This window comes from Chiloscyllium punctatum, chromosome 22 (genome assembly GCF_047496795.1).
Source record: "Chiloscyllium punctatum isolate Juve2018m chromosome 22, sChiPun1.3, whole genome shotgun sequence".
NCBI lineage: Eukaryota > Metazoa > Chordata > Chondrichthyes > Orectolobiformes > Hemiscylliidae > Chiloscyllium > Chiloscyllium punctatum.
In genome coordinates, this window is record NC_092760.1 from 67,181,576 (window position 1) to 67,195,222 (window position 13,647).

The window sequence follows — 13,647 nt, forward strand, 5'->3', positions numbered from 1 at the left end:
GGGAGCTTCTGGACGTTAACCCAGTCACAGTGAAGGAATGGCTAGATGGGTCCAAGTCTAATGGCCTTGCTTTGAAGGGGAACTTGCAGGTAGTCTTCCTATGCTTCTGCTGTGCACATCCTTCTTGATGGCAGAGGTCAAGGGTTTAGAAGGTGCTGACAAAAGAGTCTTAGCGAATTACTAAAATGCACTCTTTTATTTTGAAAACATACTACACACTGCTGCCATTATGTCAGTGGCAGAGGGAATGAATGTTGAAGGTGCTAAATGGAATACCAATCCAGCTTTCTCCTGGATAGTATCACAATTATAGAGTCATAGAGATATACAGCACAGAAGCAGACCCTTCAGTCCAACTTGTCCATGCCGACCAGATATCCTAACCTAATCTAGGCCCATGTCTCTCCAAACCCTTCTTAGTCACATCCAGATGCCTTTTAAATATTGTAGTTGTATCAGCATCCACCACTTCCTCTGGCAGCTCATTCCATACACACACCACCCTGTGTGTGAAAAAGTTGACCCTTAGGTCCCTTTTAAATCTATCCCCTCTCACCCTAAACTTATGCCCTCTAGTTCTGGATATCCTACCCCAGGGAAAAGACCTTGTCTATTTACTCTATCCATGACCCTCATGATTTTGTAAACGTCTCTAAGGTCACCTCTCAGCCTCTGATGCTCCAGGATAAAAAGCCCTAGCCTATTCAGCCTCTCCCTACAGTGCAAACCCTCCAACCCTGGCAACACCCTTGTAATTCTTTTCTGAACATCAAGTTTCACAACATCCTTCTGGTAGGAGGGAGACCAGAATTGCTGCTCAATGCTCTGACCAATAAAGGAAAGCATACCTTTTTTCAAGGTTTCTCCAAGAGTGACAATCAAGATTAAATGAAAGAGATCCAAATGATAAAACTACAAAGTTATTTGCAGAGCTGACTATTGGAGAACTTGTCAGAGTGCAATCATTTAGTGTTTTCAACTAATGTCAGTCCTGGAGCAAGCTGCACTTGTGTTGTGCAGTTGTCACCTTCATTACATGCAATGTGTCCTCAAATGCAGGCACCTAGAGAAGCTTTTCCTTCATTGCAGGAGCTGAAAGGAATATGTCATCTCAACACTAATAAAATTTAGAATGTCTGCTGCTCTCAGCAATGGACAACATTTGCCATGGAAACAGAACTTACTACAGGAATAAAACTTCTCTGAAGAATTGAGCAGATACCAGATAAACAATCAACCACCATGCATACAAGCACCAATAAGAGACTTGCAAGATTTAAAGACAATGTTTACAATGCAAATGCAGAGAGTCATGAAATTGTACTGTCTAAAGTTAACATGCTATTTTTTTTAATGAGTGAATTTTCTTTGTGACCATGTGTGTTGCAATTCATTAGTGCTTACACTTTTTCTGTTTTAAATTTTAAACAAAGATGTTTTGAAGAAATGAAATTGTACTTATATATTGGTTGGCTTGCTTCTTGTTATTTACCCCAATATCAGTGTTCATCCAATACAGTGAGCTCAGGTAGTTCATTCTGAAGACAATAACTTTCCAAATAGTACAGGAACTCAACAAATCATTACACTGCCTTAACGCCTCTGTTGGTTGCTGCATCTCTGCTACACCAGGATCAGGATCTGGAGGAGTCTTTTTGCTGTAAGTATGTGATCTATGTACTTGACTTGAGGTGTCTTCGGTTGTTTTTTTTTCTTGTTTAGCTTCAGGTTCATCTATCAAGCTTTGTGAAGCAGTCACATTAGATTCTGACTATGGTCTACAACATCTTCTATGAATGTGGCAGCATTCATAGCCTAGGAGATCATCCACAATAGTTTTCACTCAAAGTCTACCTCATGCTGCTTCCATTTGTACTTTTCTGAAGCAGATGAAATATGAAATAGCATACACAGCCATTTGTACGGTGTCCAGATTGTGGTTGGAAAACTGTAGACTTCATCGAGCTTAATTTGTCAATAAATTCTTCTCAGCAAGGTTAGTAAAGACCTTTGCCTTGGCAAGCTGCAGCCATGTTTCTTCAATAGTTGGGGCAGGATAGTGAGACTTCTTCAAAAAGCTTTGGGATCCTTTAGTCCTACACATTCCATATCATTTTAATGTTTTCAGCACCACCGTGCTGCTAAGGAGTTGTTACTTTTCTGATTTCAGAGATGTGTTCTCTTTTCTCAAGGCAATTCCATCTGAGATCATCTTTCAGTTATCTCAGGATTCAGCCAGAGCTATCCTTTTAGTAACATACTAATCAATAAACTGCTCTCCTTGACCAAGGATCCTGAACACATGCTATTGATTAAAAAAACATAAGTACAGCATTCAAAATGCATCTTCAATGCCATCAAAACCTCTGCTCTTCCAAGAAATCAATGCTTCAGTATAGTACAAAGAATAACAAAGAACAAGGAAAATTTACAGCCCAGGAAGAGGCCCTTCGGCCGTCCAAGCCTGAGCTGATCTAAATCCACTGTCTGAACCTATCGTCCAGTTCCTAAGCATCTGTATCCCTCTGCTCCCCACCTACTCATGCATCTGTCCAGACGCACCTTAAATGAATCTAACGTGCCTGCCTCTACTATCTCCAATGCATTCCAGGCACCTACCACCCTCGTATAAAATACTTCCCGCGTGTATCCCCCTTAAACGTTTCACCTCTCATTATTGAGCCCCTCACCCTGGGAAAAAGCTTATCTCTATCCACCCTGTCTGTACCCTTCATGATTTTATAGACCTCAATCAGGTCCTTCTTAATCTCATTTTTTCTAATGAAAACAATCCAGACCTACTCAACCTCTCTTCATAGCTAGCACCTTCCATACCAGGCAACAACCTCGTAAACCTTCTCTGCACCCTCTCCAAAGCGTCCACATCCTTTTGGTAATGTGGCAACCAGAACTGTACACAGTATTCTAAATGCGGCCAAACCAATGTCTTGTACAATTTTAACATGACCTTCCAGCTCTTATATTCAATACCCTGTTTGATGAAGGCAAGCATACTATATGCCTTCTTGACCACTCTATCCACCTGTGCAGCAACCTTCAGGGTACAATGGATCTGCACTCCCAGATCTCTCTGTTCATCAATTTTTCCCAAGGCTCTTCAGTTTACAGTACAGTTTGGTCTAGAATTAGACTTCCCAAAATGCATCACCTCACATTTGTCTGGATTGAACTCCATCTGCCACTTCTCCATCCAACTCTCCAGTCTATCTATATTCTCCTGTATTCTTTGACAGTCCCCTATGCTTTCTGCTACTCCACCAATCTTCGTGTCATCTGCAAACTTACTGATCAGACCAACAATATCCTCTTTCAGATCATTTATGTATACCATAAACAACAGTGACCCTAACACTGATCCCTGTGGAACACCACTGGTCACCTTTCTCCATTTCAAGAAACTCTCTTCAGCTACTTCTCTGTCTCCTGTTGCTCAACCAGTTCTTTATCCACCTAGCTACAACACTCTGCACACCATGTGATTTCACTTTCTCCACTAGCTTACCATGGGGAATCTTATCAAATGCCTTACTAAAGTCCACATTTATGACATCTACAGCCCTTCCTTCATCTATCAACTTGGTCACTTCCTCAAAGAATTCTATTAAGTTGGTAAGGCACAATCTCCCCCACACAAAACCATGTTGCCTATCACTGATAAGCCCATTATTTTCCAAATATAAATAGATTTTATCCATCAGTACCTTCTCCAGCAACATTCCCACCACTGGCTTCAGGCTCAGTGGTCTGTAGTTACCTGGAATATCCCTACTACCCTTCTTGTACAGGGGAACAACATTAGCAACCCTCCAGTCCTCCGGCACTTCACTTGTATTTAAGGATGCCACAAAGATATCTGTCAGGGCCCCAGCTATTTCCTCTCTCATCTCCCTCAGCAACCTGGGATCGATCCCATCCAGTCCTGAGGATTTGTCCACCTTAATATCCTTTAGCTGACCCAACACATCTTTCCTCACTATGTCAACATGATCCAGAATAAAGAAACTCTATTTCTAACCTCAACATTCATCATGTCCTTCACCTCAGTGAACACTGATGCAAAGTAAACATTGAAAATCTCACTCATTTTCTCCGGTTTGACACACAACCTTCCTTCCTTATCCTTTAGTGGACCAACCCTTTCTCTAGTTAACCTCTTGCTTCTTATATAAGAATAAAATGCTTTGGGATTCTTCTTAATTCTGCTCGCTAAAGTTATTTCATGACCCCTTTTAGCCCACTTGATTCCTCATTTAAGATTGGTCCTACTCTCCCGATATTCCTCCAAAGCCTGTTTGTTCTTAGCTGCCTGGACCTTACGTACTCTTCCCTTTTCCTCTTGGCAAGTTGCACGATTTCTCCTGTCATCCACGGTTCATGAAGTTTGCCTTTCGTATACCTTGTTTTCAAAGGGACATGCCTATCCTACAATATCTTCAACCTAACTTTGAAAGCCTCCCACATATCAAATGTGGACTTGCCTTCAAATGGCTTTGAATTTTGATATAATTGGCCTTGGCCCGGCTTAGTACTCTTCCCTTAGGACCACTCCCATCTCTGTCTATGAGTATTCTAAAACTTACCGAATTGTGGTCACAATAGCCAAAGAAATCCCCACTGCAACGTCTACGACCTAGTTTGGCTCATTCCCCAACACTAGGTCCAATATGGCCCTTTCCCTCATCGAACTATTGACATACTGTTCTAGAAAACCTTCCTGGATGCTCCTTACAAATTCTGCCCCACCAAGACATCTGACACTAAGTGTTTTCCAGTCAATGTTGGGAAAATTAAAATCTCCCATCACCACCACCGTAGTGCCTCAACATCTTTCTATAATCTGTTTAACTATTTGTTCTTCAACTTCGTGCTTACTGTTGGGAGGCCTGTAGAAAAAGCCCAAACAATGTAACTGCACCCTTTTTATTTCTCAGGTCTACCTCATAATGCCTCACTGCTCAAGCCCTCCATAGTATCCTCCTTTAGTACAGCTGTGATACCACCCCTGATCAGCAATACAACTACTTCCCCCCTTTTATTTCCCTCCCTGTCCTGTCTGAAGCATCTATATCCTGGAACATTTAGTGTTCAAGCATTTTTGCCCTAAACATATAATAAGATGCTACTCTTCTTTGCTTAGTTATCTAATTAATTCTATTTCATAGTGTTTACTCAAAGTGGAAAAGAATTATAATTCTGTCTCATGTCTCCTCAACTGTATTTTTATAGGGCAGGACTTACACTGTTAATGGTAGTGTACTGGGGTTTGTTGTCGAACAGGGAGACCTAGAGATGCAGGTTCATAGTTTCTTGGAAGTGGCATTACAGGTAGGAAGGGTGGTGAAGGCAATGTTTGGTATGCTTGCCTTCTTAGGTCAGAGCATTGAGTACAGGGGTCAGGATGTCATGTCACATCATATATAAGACATTGGTAAGGTCACATTTGGAATACTGCCTACAATTCTGGTCATCCTGTTAAAGGAAGCATGTTATTAAACTGGAAAGGGTGCAAAAAAGATTTACAAGCATGTTACCAAGACTAGAAGTTTGACTTAAATGGAGAGGCTGGGCATGCTGGGACTTCTTTCTACGAGGTGTAAGAAGCTGAGGGGTGACCTGATAAAAGGTTTATAAAATCATGAAGGGTATAGATAAGGTGAATAGCTAAGGTCATAGAGTCATAGAAATGTACAGCATGGAAACAGACCCTTCGATCCAACCCGTCCATGCTGACCAGATATCTGAACCCAATCTAGTCCCGCCTGCCAACACCCGGCCCATATCCCTCCAAACTCTTCTTATTCATATACCCATCCAACTGTCTCTTAAATGTTGCAGTTGTACCAGCCTCTGCCACTTCCTCTGGCAGCTCATTCCATACACATACCACCCTCTGTGAGAAGAAGTTGCCCCGAGGTCTCTTTTATATCTTTCCCCTCTCACCCTAAACCTATGCCCTCTAGTTCTGTACTCCCCGACCCCAAGGAAAACACTTTGCCTATTAACCCTATCCATACTCCTCATAATTTTGTAAACCTCTATAAGGTCACCCCTCAGCCTCCAACGCTCCAGGGAAAACTGTCCCAGCCTGTTCAGCTTCTCCCTGTAGCTCAAATCCTCCAACCCTGGCAGCATCCTTATAAATCTTTTCTGAACCCTTTCAAGTTTCACAACCTCTTTCCGATAGGAAGGAGACCAGAATTGCACGCAATATTCCAGCAGTGGCCTAACCAATGTCCTATACAGCCGCAACATGACATCCCAACTCCTGTACTCAATACCCTGACCAATAAAGGAAAGCATACCAAACACCTTCTTCTCTATCCTATTTACCTGCAACTCCACTTTCAAGGAGCTATGAACCTGCACTCCAAGGTTGTTCAGCAACACTCCCTAGAATCTTACCATTAAGTGTATAAGTCCTGATAAGATTTGTTTTCCCAAAACGCAGCACCTCGCATTTATCTGAATTAAACTCAATCTGCCACTTCTCAGCCCATTGGCCTGTCTGGTCAAGATCCGTCTTTTCCCCAGGGTAGGGGAGTCCAAAATCAGGGAGTATAGGATTAAGTTGGAAGGGGAAAGATTTCAAAAGAACCTGAGTGGCAAACCTTTCTCACAGTACGTGTATGGAATGATTTGCAGGAGAAAGTGATCAAGGCAAATTCAATTACAACATATAAAGATATTTGGACAGGTATATGGAGTGGAAAGGTTTAGTGGCATATGGTCCAGAAGCAGGCAAATGGATCTAGTTCAGTTTAGGAAACTTGGCCGCCATAGGCGAATTGGGCTGAAGGGTCTGTTTCCGTGCTGTAGGACTCTAGCTCTATATTGTTTCTTTCAGTACCTGGCTCTTTTAGAGCCCTAAAATTCAAAACATGTTCAGCAGGATCTCCTTTGCTGTCTTTTTCAGTTTAGCTGGTATTCTTATTGCTGAGAAAACCTTCACACTTTCAGCTATACCATTTTGACACCATTTTCAAGCGGTGCATTTGATGGCTGTCACAGATTGCTCTAAATGCTTCTGTGGGCAGAGGTCATAGGACTGCAGGAAACTTGCCAGTTCACTAAGGCCAATTGCATTTCTTCAATCAAAATGAGCAATATATATGGCTTTTGCTGTGTCCCAAAAAGAATAAATAAAGAACTACTTATACCCAGCATACTAACTACAGAGAGTAGAATGTCTTGTTGTGAATATTTTCCTGCACTGTTAATCCACTTAAAATAAATTAGCTAAGTAAGACCAACACTAAAATGTTAGACAAAGATTTGTTGTGTGTAAATTAAGCGTTGTACATTGTCAATAGTAATTTCAATTCCATAAAATACTGGATTTAAATCATGTTTAAATTAATTAAATGGAGATCAATGAAAAAGGAAATTTTCACTCAAATCACCCCACTTGCCTGCCCTCTGGAAAAGCCACAGAGGATTGCAAAACTGTCAAACCTTTATCTGAAAAGGGAGGGAGACAAAAAAAATGTAACAATAGCCAAGTTAGCTTTATGCCTATCATTGGGGAAATGTTAGAGGCAATTATAAAGGAGGTAATAGCAGGGCATTTCAAAATAAATTATATGATCAGGCAGAGTCAGCATGGCTTCACAAAAGGGAAAGCATGCTTGGAAAATTTATTAGAATTCTTTGAGGTGGTAACAAGCAGGATAGATAAAAGGGGGAAAGTGGATGTAATATATTTGGATTTTTGGAAAGTATTTATACGACTTACTAAGATAAGAGCCCAACGGGTTGGGGTTGGTATATTAACATAAATAGAATGCTGGTTGCCTAATAGAAGGCAGAGAGCTGGGGCAAAAGGGCCATTTTCAGGATGGTAACTTCCAACTAGTGGAGTGCCACAATGATCAATGCTCAGATCAATTATTTCAAATACGTATTAATGACTTGGATGAGGAAACTATCACCAGGTTTGTGGATGACAGAAATAGGTGGGAAGGCATTTACAGGGGATGACACTGCAGAGAGATGTGGCCAAGTTATGCCAGTTTGCAAAAACTTGGTAGATGGAATATGATGTGGGAATATGAGAGTTTATGCACTTTGTCAGGAAAATTGAAAATTGGAATATTATTTAAAATGGGGAAAGACCACAAAGTTACAGCTCAGGAGGATTTGAGTGTTCTCCTGCATAAAAACCACAAAAAGCTTTCTCCACTATAAAGGCACTAATCACACCACAAATAGAACACTGTAAACAGTTTTGGGTCCTTCATGTAAGGAGAGGTATACTGGCACTGGAGGTACTCTACAGCTGTTTCAAGAGAATCATACCAGATATGGAGGGATTGTCCTCAGAAAAAAGGTTGAGCAGGTTGGTCCTATAGTCACTGGAGTTTAGAAGAATGAGAGGCAACCTTATGAATCTTAGGAGATATGATAAGATAGATGTGGAGTAGCTTTTACTCCTTTGTGGGAGAGTCTGTGACTAGACAGCAAAATCTCAGAATAAGGGGTATTCTATCCAGAGATGTAGGAGACTTTCTTCTCTAAGGGTATTGAAATTCCCTATCCCAGAGAGTTGTAATGGTTTGGTAATTAAATATATTCAAGACAGAGATTGACACATTTATAATTAGGAAGGGAATCATGGGCTAATGGGGAACAGGCAGGAAAGTGGAGTTGAGGATTATCAGATCAGCCATGATCTCACTGAATTAGACACGCAGGAGGCTGGAAGAACACAGCAAGCCAGGCAGCATCAGGAGACGCAGAAGTCAACATTTTGGGTGTAATCCTTCTTCAGGACTGGGGGTGGGTGTGGGAGAGCTGCAGATAAAGGGGGTGGTGGGAGCAGGGTGGTGAAATGGGGATAGGTGAAGCGAGGTAGAGGGTACGACCTGGTTGGTCAATGGGAGGAATGAATCCAGTTGGTGGGTGAATGGCAGAGTAGACTTGATAGGCTAAATGGCCTACTTATGCTCCAACATGCCCAAGAGCAATATTAATAATGGACTAGCACTAGGATGTGTGACCAACTATTTTAACCACCAATAATATTCTGAGTAAGAAAAACATAACGTTAGTAAAACAGCTTAAAAAATGAAAATGTTTGGTATTTTTGGTTTGGAAGATGCTTTTATATCTTCTTTCTTTCTTCCAGTTTATTGAAAAGTAATAATAGTCACCACTAAGGACAAGTGTGACTAAACTGATTTGATGATTTTTCTTTGCGTGAATCCCTTTCCAAGTTTCTGGACATCAACAGATTGCATAGTGAGTGCTGGAGAAATCACAATTGCTAAAAGAAAAAGTTTACAGGTGAGGAAACTAATAGGAGACATCAGAAAGGAAAAAAAAAAGTTTTTTTAAAAATCTATAACTCTTCCCAGATAATGCACACATTTTAAGTACTTGAATGTTAATTCAATGGCATCAAACTGATAATGCCACAGATCAAAGTTCAGTGAACATTACCGCTAGTGAGAATATTTGATGAAGATGACATTTCGCTGTCACTATTTTAATTAAGGTACTAAGCCAGTGCCAACTCAATTAAAAGAGTGAATGAAAGAAAGTAACCCATGGCCAGACAAAATAGAGTATGCATTTGTTCAAATTGCCAATATTAATTTTTACCCTCCATTATTATGAATTTAATACAGGAAGGCATTTAAACATCATGCTTTTAATTCAAATTTTTCAGGAGTAATCTTATTACAATGAAGTCAGAAATTAATGGTTAATTCTGGCCTTCAACAATACAGATTCTGCCATAATGTTGTGTGTGTGTTTTTTTTAAATTATATAGTATGCATGGCATATCAAACAGATTTAATGATTATGCTTGTAAAGAAACATCATACCTTTTCTGCACAACTAACGTATAACCTTCAAACTCCACATTACCCACACTCTTCAACCGGATGGGTTGATCACTGACAGCAAGGCAGAGTTGGGGAACAGCACGACATATGATCATTCCAGCCTTTGCATCCATTGCACAAAGAGATGAATAGCAGAAAAGAAGATGATATGGTGAGGTCATTATGTTCCAATGGGTTAAAGCATCAATATTCTCAAAGTGAAGTTCCACATTCAACTGTAAACTGTAACTTCTGACACTATTACTTAGGCACTGGAGTACAGAATAAAATTTCAAAAATTTGCCAATGATATCAAACTTGGTGGCGTGATCGTCAAGAGGATGATACCAATTAGCTGCAATTTGTCATCAGTGGACTGGGAGAATAGGCCGACAAATGCCAGATGGTGGTTAATACAGAATTGTAAAGCAATACATTTCAGCAAAAGGTGTACTAAGAGACAACATAAATTTCATTGTCCATGAGATATTGGTTAATAAATCATATGGCGTCTTGGGCTTCATTAAGAGAGGTATTGTGTACAAAAGCTGGGAAGTTATACAAAACATTTCTAAAGTTCTGGCTCGGCCACTGACAGACTATTCCGGTTCTGTTTACTACAATTCAGGAATGGTATAAAGATCTTTAAAAGATTGCACCTATAAGGATAGTCCCATGGATGAGGGATTTTAGCAACAGGATTAGCTTGGAGAAGCTGTGATTGCTTTCTTTAGACCAAAATCAAGGGGAGATTTGATCGATGAGTACTAGATTATGGTAGTTTTTGATAAGATAGACTAAGCTAATCCAATTAATGGAGAACTACAGGACAGTGATTTGAAGTTAAAGGCAAGATATGTAGGGAGGATCTGAGGAAGAACAAGGGTTTATTACTTTAAAATCAAGGACATAGAATAGCTAACTTTTTTTATGTCTTAGAAGGTTATGAATCTTTGGAACTACCTTTCTGCAAAGGTCGTGGAAGTAGAGACTTTAAATACTTTGAAGGCTGCACTCTCCTTAGGTTATATTGCCTTTTCCTCCACATAATGGGACATATCATTTTGTAATTGATACACACTCAATGACTGCCAAAAATCACTGTTTTAATGTGGCTATTAAGCCAAGAGGAAAATTTGCCCACGTTCTCAGATACTATAATCAGAAAACACCTGATCAATCCTGGAACCAAATAAAAAAAAGGATGAGAGAAAGCTAATTAAAAATATAAAAATGCGATATTTCTAAAAATATTTAAAGAATAGAGTTAATAAATGACAATCACCAGGTAAGCGATACTGAGTGTATTGTTGGAGCTGCAGGCTGGAAGTGCCCAGGCTCGGATGGGCATTATCCTTAGACCAAAGTCAAGGGGAGATTAGAAAGTGACTGATGAGATAGTTGATGCATTGGTTTTAATTTTCCAAAACTCCCTGGATTCAGGGATGGCCATACTAGGCTAGAATATTGAAAAAGGAAGGGAGACAGAAAGAGGAAACTACAGGCCAATTAGCTTAACATTTGTCATAGGGAAAATGTTGGAATTATTATTAAATAAATTATAATAGGGCACTTAAATAAGTTCAAGGTAATCAGGTGGAGTCAAAATGCTTTAGTGAAAAAGAAATCATGTTCTACCATCCTATCGAAGTTCTTTGAGGAAATATGTGGTAGAAGTGAAAGGGAAACTAGCAAATACACTGGACTCAGATATCAAGAAGACATTCGATGAGGTGCCACAATAGGTTATTGCAGAATATGAATGCTCACTGTGTCGGAAGTAGCATATTGGCATCGATACCAGATTGGCTGCCTAACGAGGAACAGAGAGTATATATAAATTGGTCTTTATCAGGTTTGTAAGATATAAAATGTGCCACAGGGTTTGATGAGGGAGCCTCATATAAGTGACTTCAATGAAAGGAAGGAAGGTTTGGTTATGAAATTTGCTGATGATTCAAAGACAGTTAAGAAAGTAAGTTGTGAAGAGAACAAAAGGAGGTTAGTTTTTAAAAAGTGGTTGTGTTAAGTGAGTGGGCAATGGGGTAAATGGATACAGTGTGGGAAAAATGGGAAATTGCCCTTTTTGGCAGGATGAATAAGAAGTACAATATCTAAATGGTATTAATGTAGAAGGATCTGGGTGTCTTTCTGCATGAAGTTCAAAATGTAAGCACACAGAGATGGCAAGTAATTAGCAGAACTAATTGAATGTCGTCACTTGTGGCATTGGGAATTGAATATAAAGTAAAGAGTGCTTTAGATACACAATGCATTAGTGAGATCGCATCTGGAGTACACTGCACAATGTTGGTCACCATATTTAAGGAAGGATATCAATGCACTGGAGGAAGTTCAGAGAAGATTTATTAGATCAATATCTAGAATGAGCAAGTTGTCTTCTGAAGAACAATTGGGCAGGCTAGGCTTGTATCTACTTGAATTTAGAACAGTCAAGAGGTTATTTGATTAAAACATACATGATTCTTAAGAGTCTTGACAGGGTAGGCTTGAAAATGTTTCCTTTTATAGGAGAATCTAGAAAAAAGGGTCTCTGCTTAAAAATCAAGGACAGACATTAGGTAACTTTTTTTTCTTTCTTGGAAGGATGTGAGTCTTTGGAACTACCTTTCCGCAAAGGTGGTGGAAGCAGAGACCTTGAATAGTTTGAAGGCTATACTCTCCTTAGGTTATGTTGCCTTCTCCTATTCATAATGGCACATATTATTTCATATTTGGTTCACATTCTTAATGACTGCCAAAGATCCCTGTTTTAATGTGGCTATTAAGCCAATTGGAAAATATGCCCCCATTCTCAAATACAATAATCAGAAAATATTTCCCCTGCAATTCTAGTTGCTTTTAAACTTCTGCTGTCCAAACTCAACTTGTTGATTTATTTATTTAGTCATGGAATCGCTGGCTAGGCTGGCATTTATTACCCATCCCTAATTGCCCAAGGGCAGTTAAGAGTCAACATTGCTGAGAGTTTGGAGTCATGTGTCGGCCAGACGAGGATGAGGATGACAATTTCCTTCCATTAAAGGACATTAGTGAACCAGATGAGTTTTACGACAATGGCTTTATTGTCATCATCAGATGAAATTCAATTCAAATCTCACTGTCTGCCATGACAGGATTCGAACCCACATCGCCAGAACATTATATGATTATATACATGAAGGTTATAAGCATTGCTGGGTTTCAAATAAAACTATTCAACAAAATTTGTAATTTTGTTTTCATAATGGTTCCTTTATCAAATTATTTCTTGTGGAATGGTTTACAACATTCAAGGAGGCCATTTAGTCCATGGTGTCTATGTTGGCTGCCTACTGGAACAATTAAAAATGAATCCCATTGTCCCCATCTTCCTGAAAATACATAACATCCTCAAGTTAAGTTAGTTTACTTTATTTTACTCTCCTCAGGGCAATTTTAAGATGTCTCATGTGTGATATATTGTCCCTCTTAACAATATTTCAGGCAATATTGTGGGATGTTTCAGCCTTTTTAAACCTGGATCTAATCAACAGAATATATTATTTGACTGGTTTTGTACCTTTGCAATAACCCATATATAAGAGAAAGTCCACTTTGATGCTCCTTCTGAAATCTTGTTTCTCTTTTGCTCCTTTTTAATGGAAGCAGCTTTCTCAGATCTGTTTTCAATAGTAATAGAAGGATACACGACCAGTTGTGGATCATTCTATTTGCAAAGCAAAGCATGAAACAATATTAAATTGGTATTCTTCTTAATGTTTTCATCATCTATTTTTACTGGTTTTCACCTCAATGC

At 39.5% G+C, this 13,647-nt stretch overlaps 1 protein-coding gene across 1 annotated transcript in view; it reads right to left on the bottom strand.

Annotated features, from left to right (window-relative positions):
* LOC140493745 (doublecortin domain-containing protein 1-like) overlaps positions 1–13,647 on the bottom strand; it is a 621,788-nt gene that overhangs the window by 320,369 nt on the left and 287,772 nt on the right. Inside the window, exons 15-16 of the mRNA XM_072592573.1 lie at positions 13,411–13,557; positions 9,849–9,970 (exon numbers count right to left, since the gene is read on the bottom strand). Coding sequence (XP_072448674.1) covers positions 9,849–9,970; positions 13,411–13,557 — 269 coding nt within the window. The remainder of the gene's footprint in view (positions 1–9,848; positions 9,971–13,410; positions 13,558–13,647) is intronic.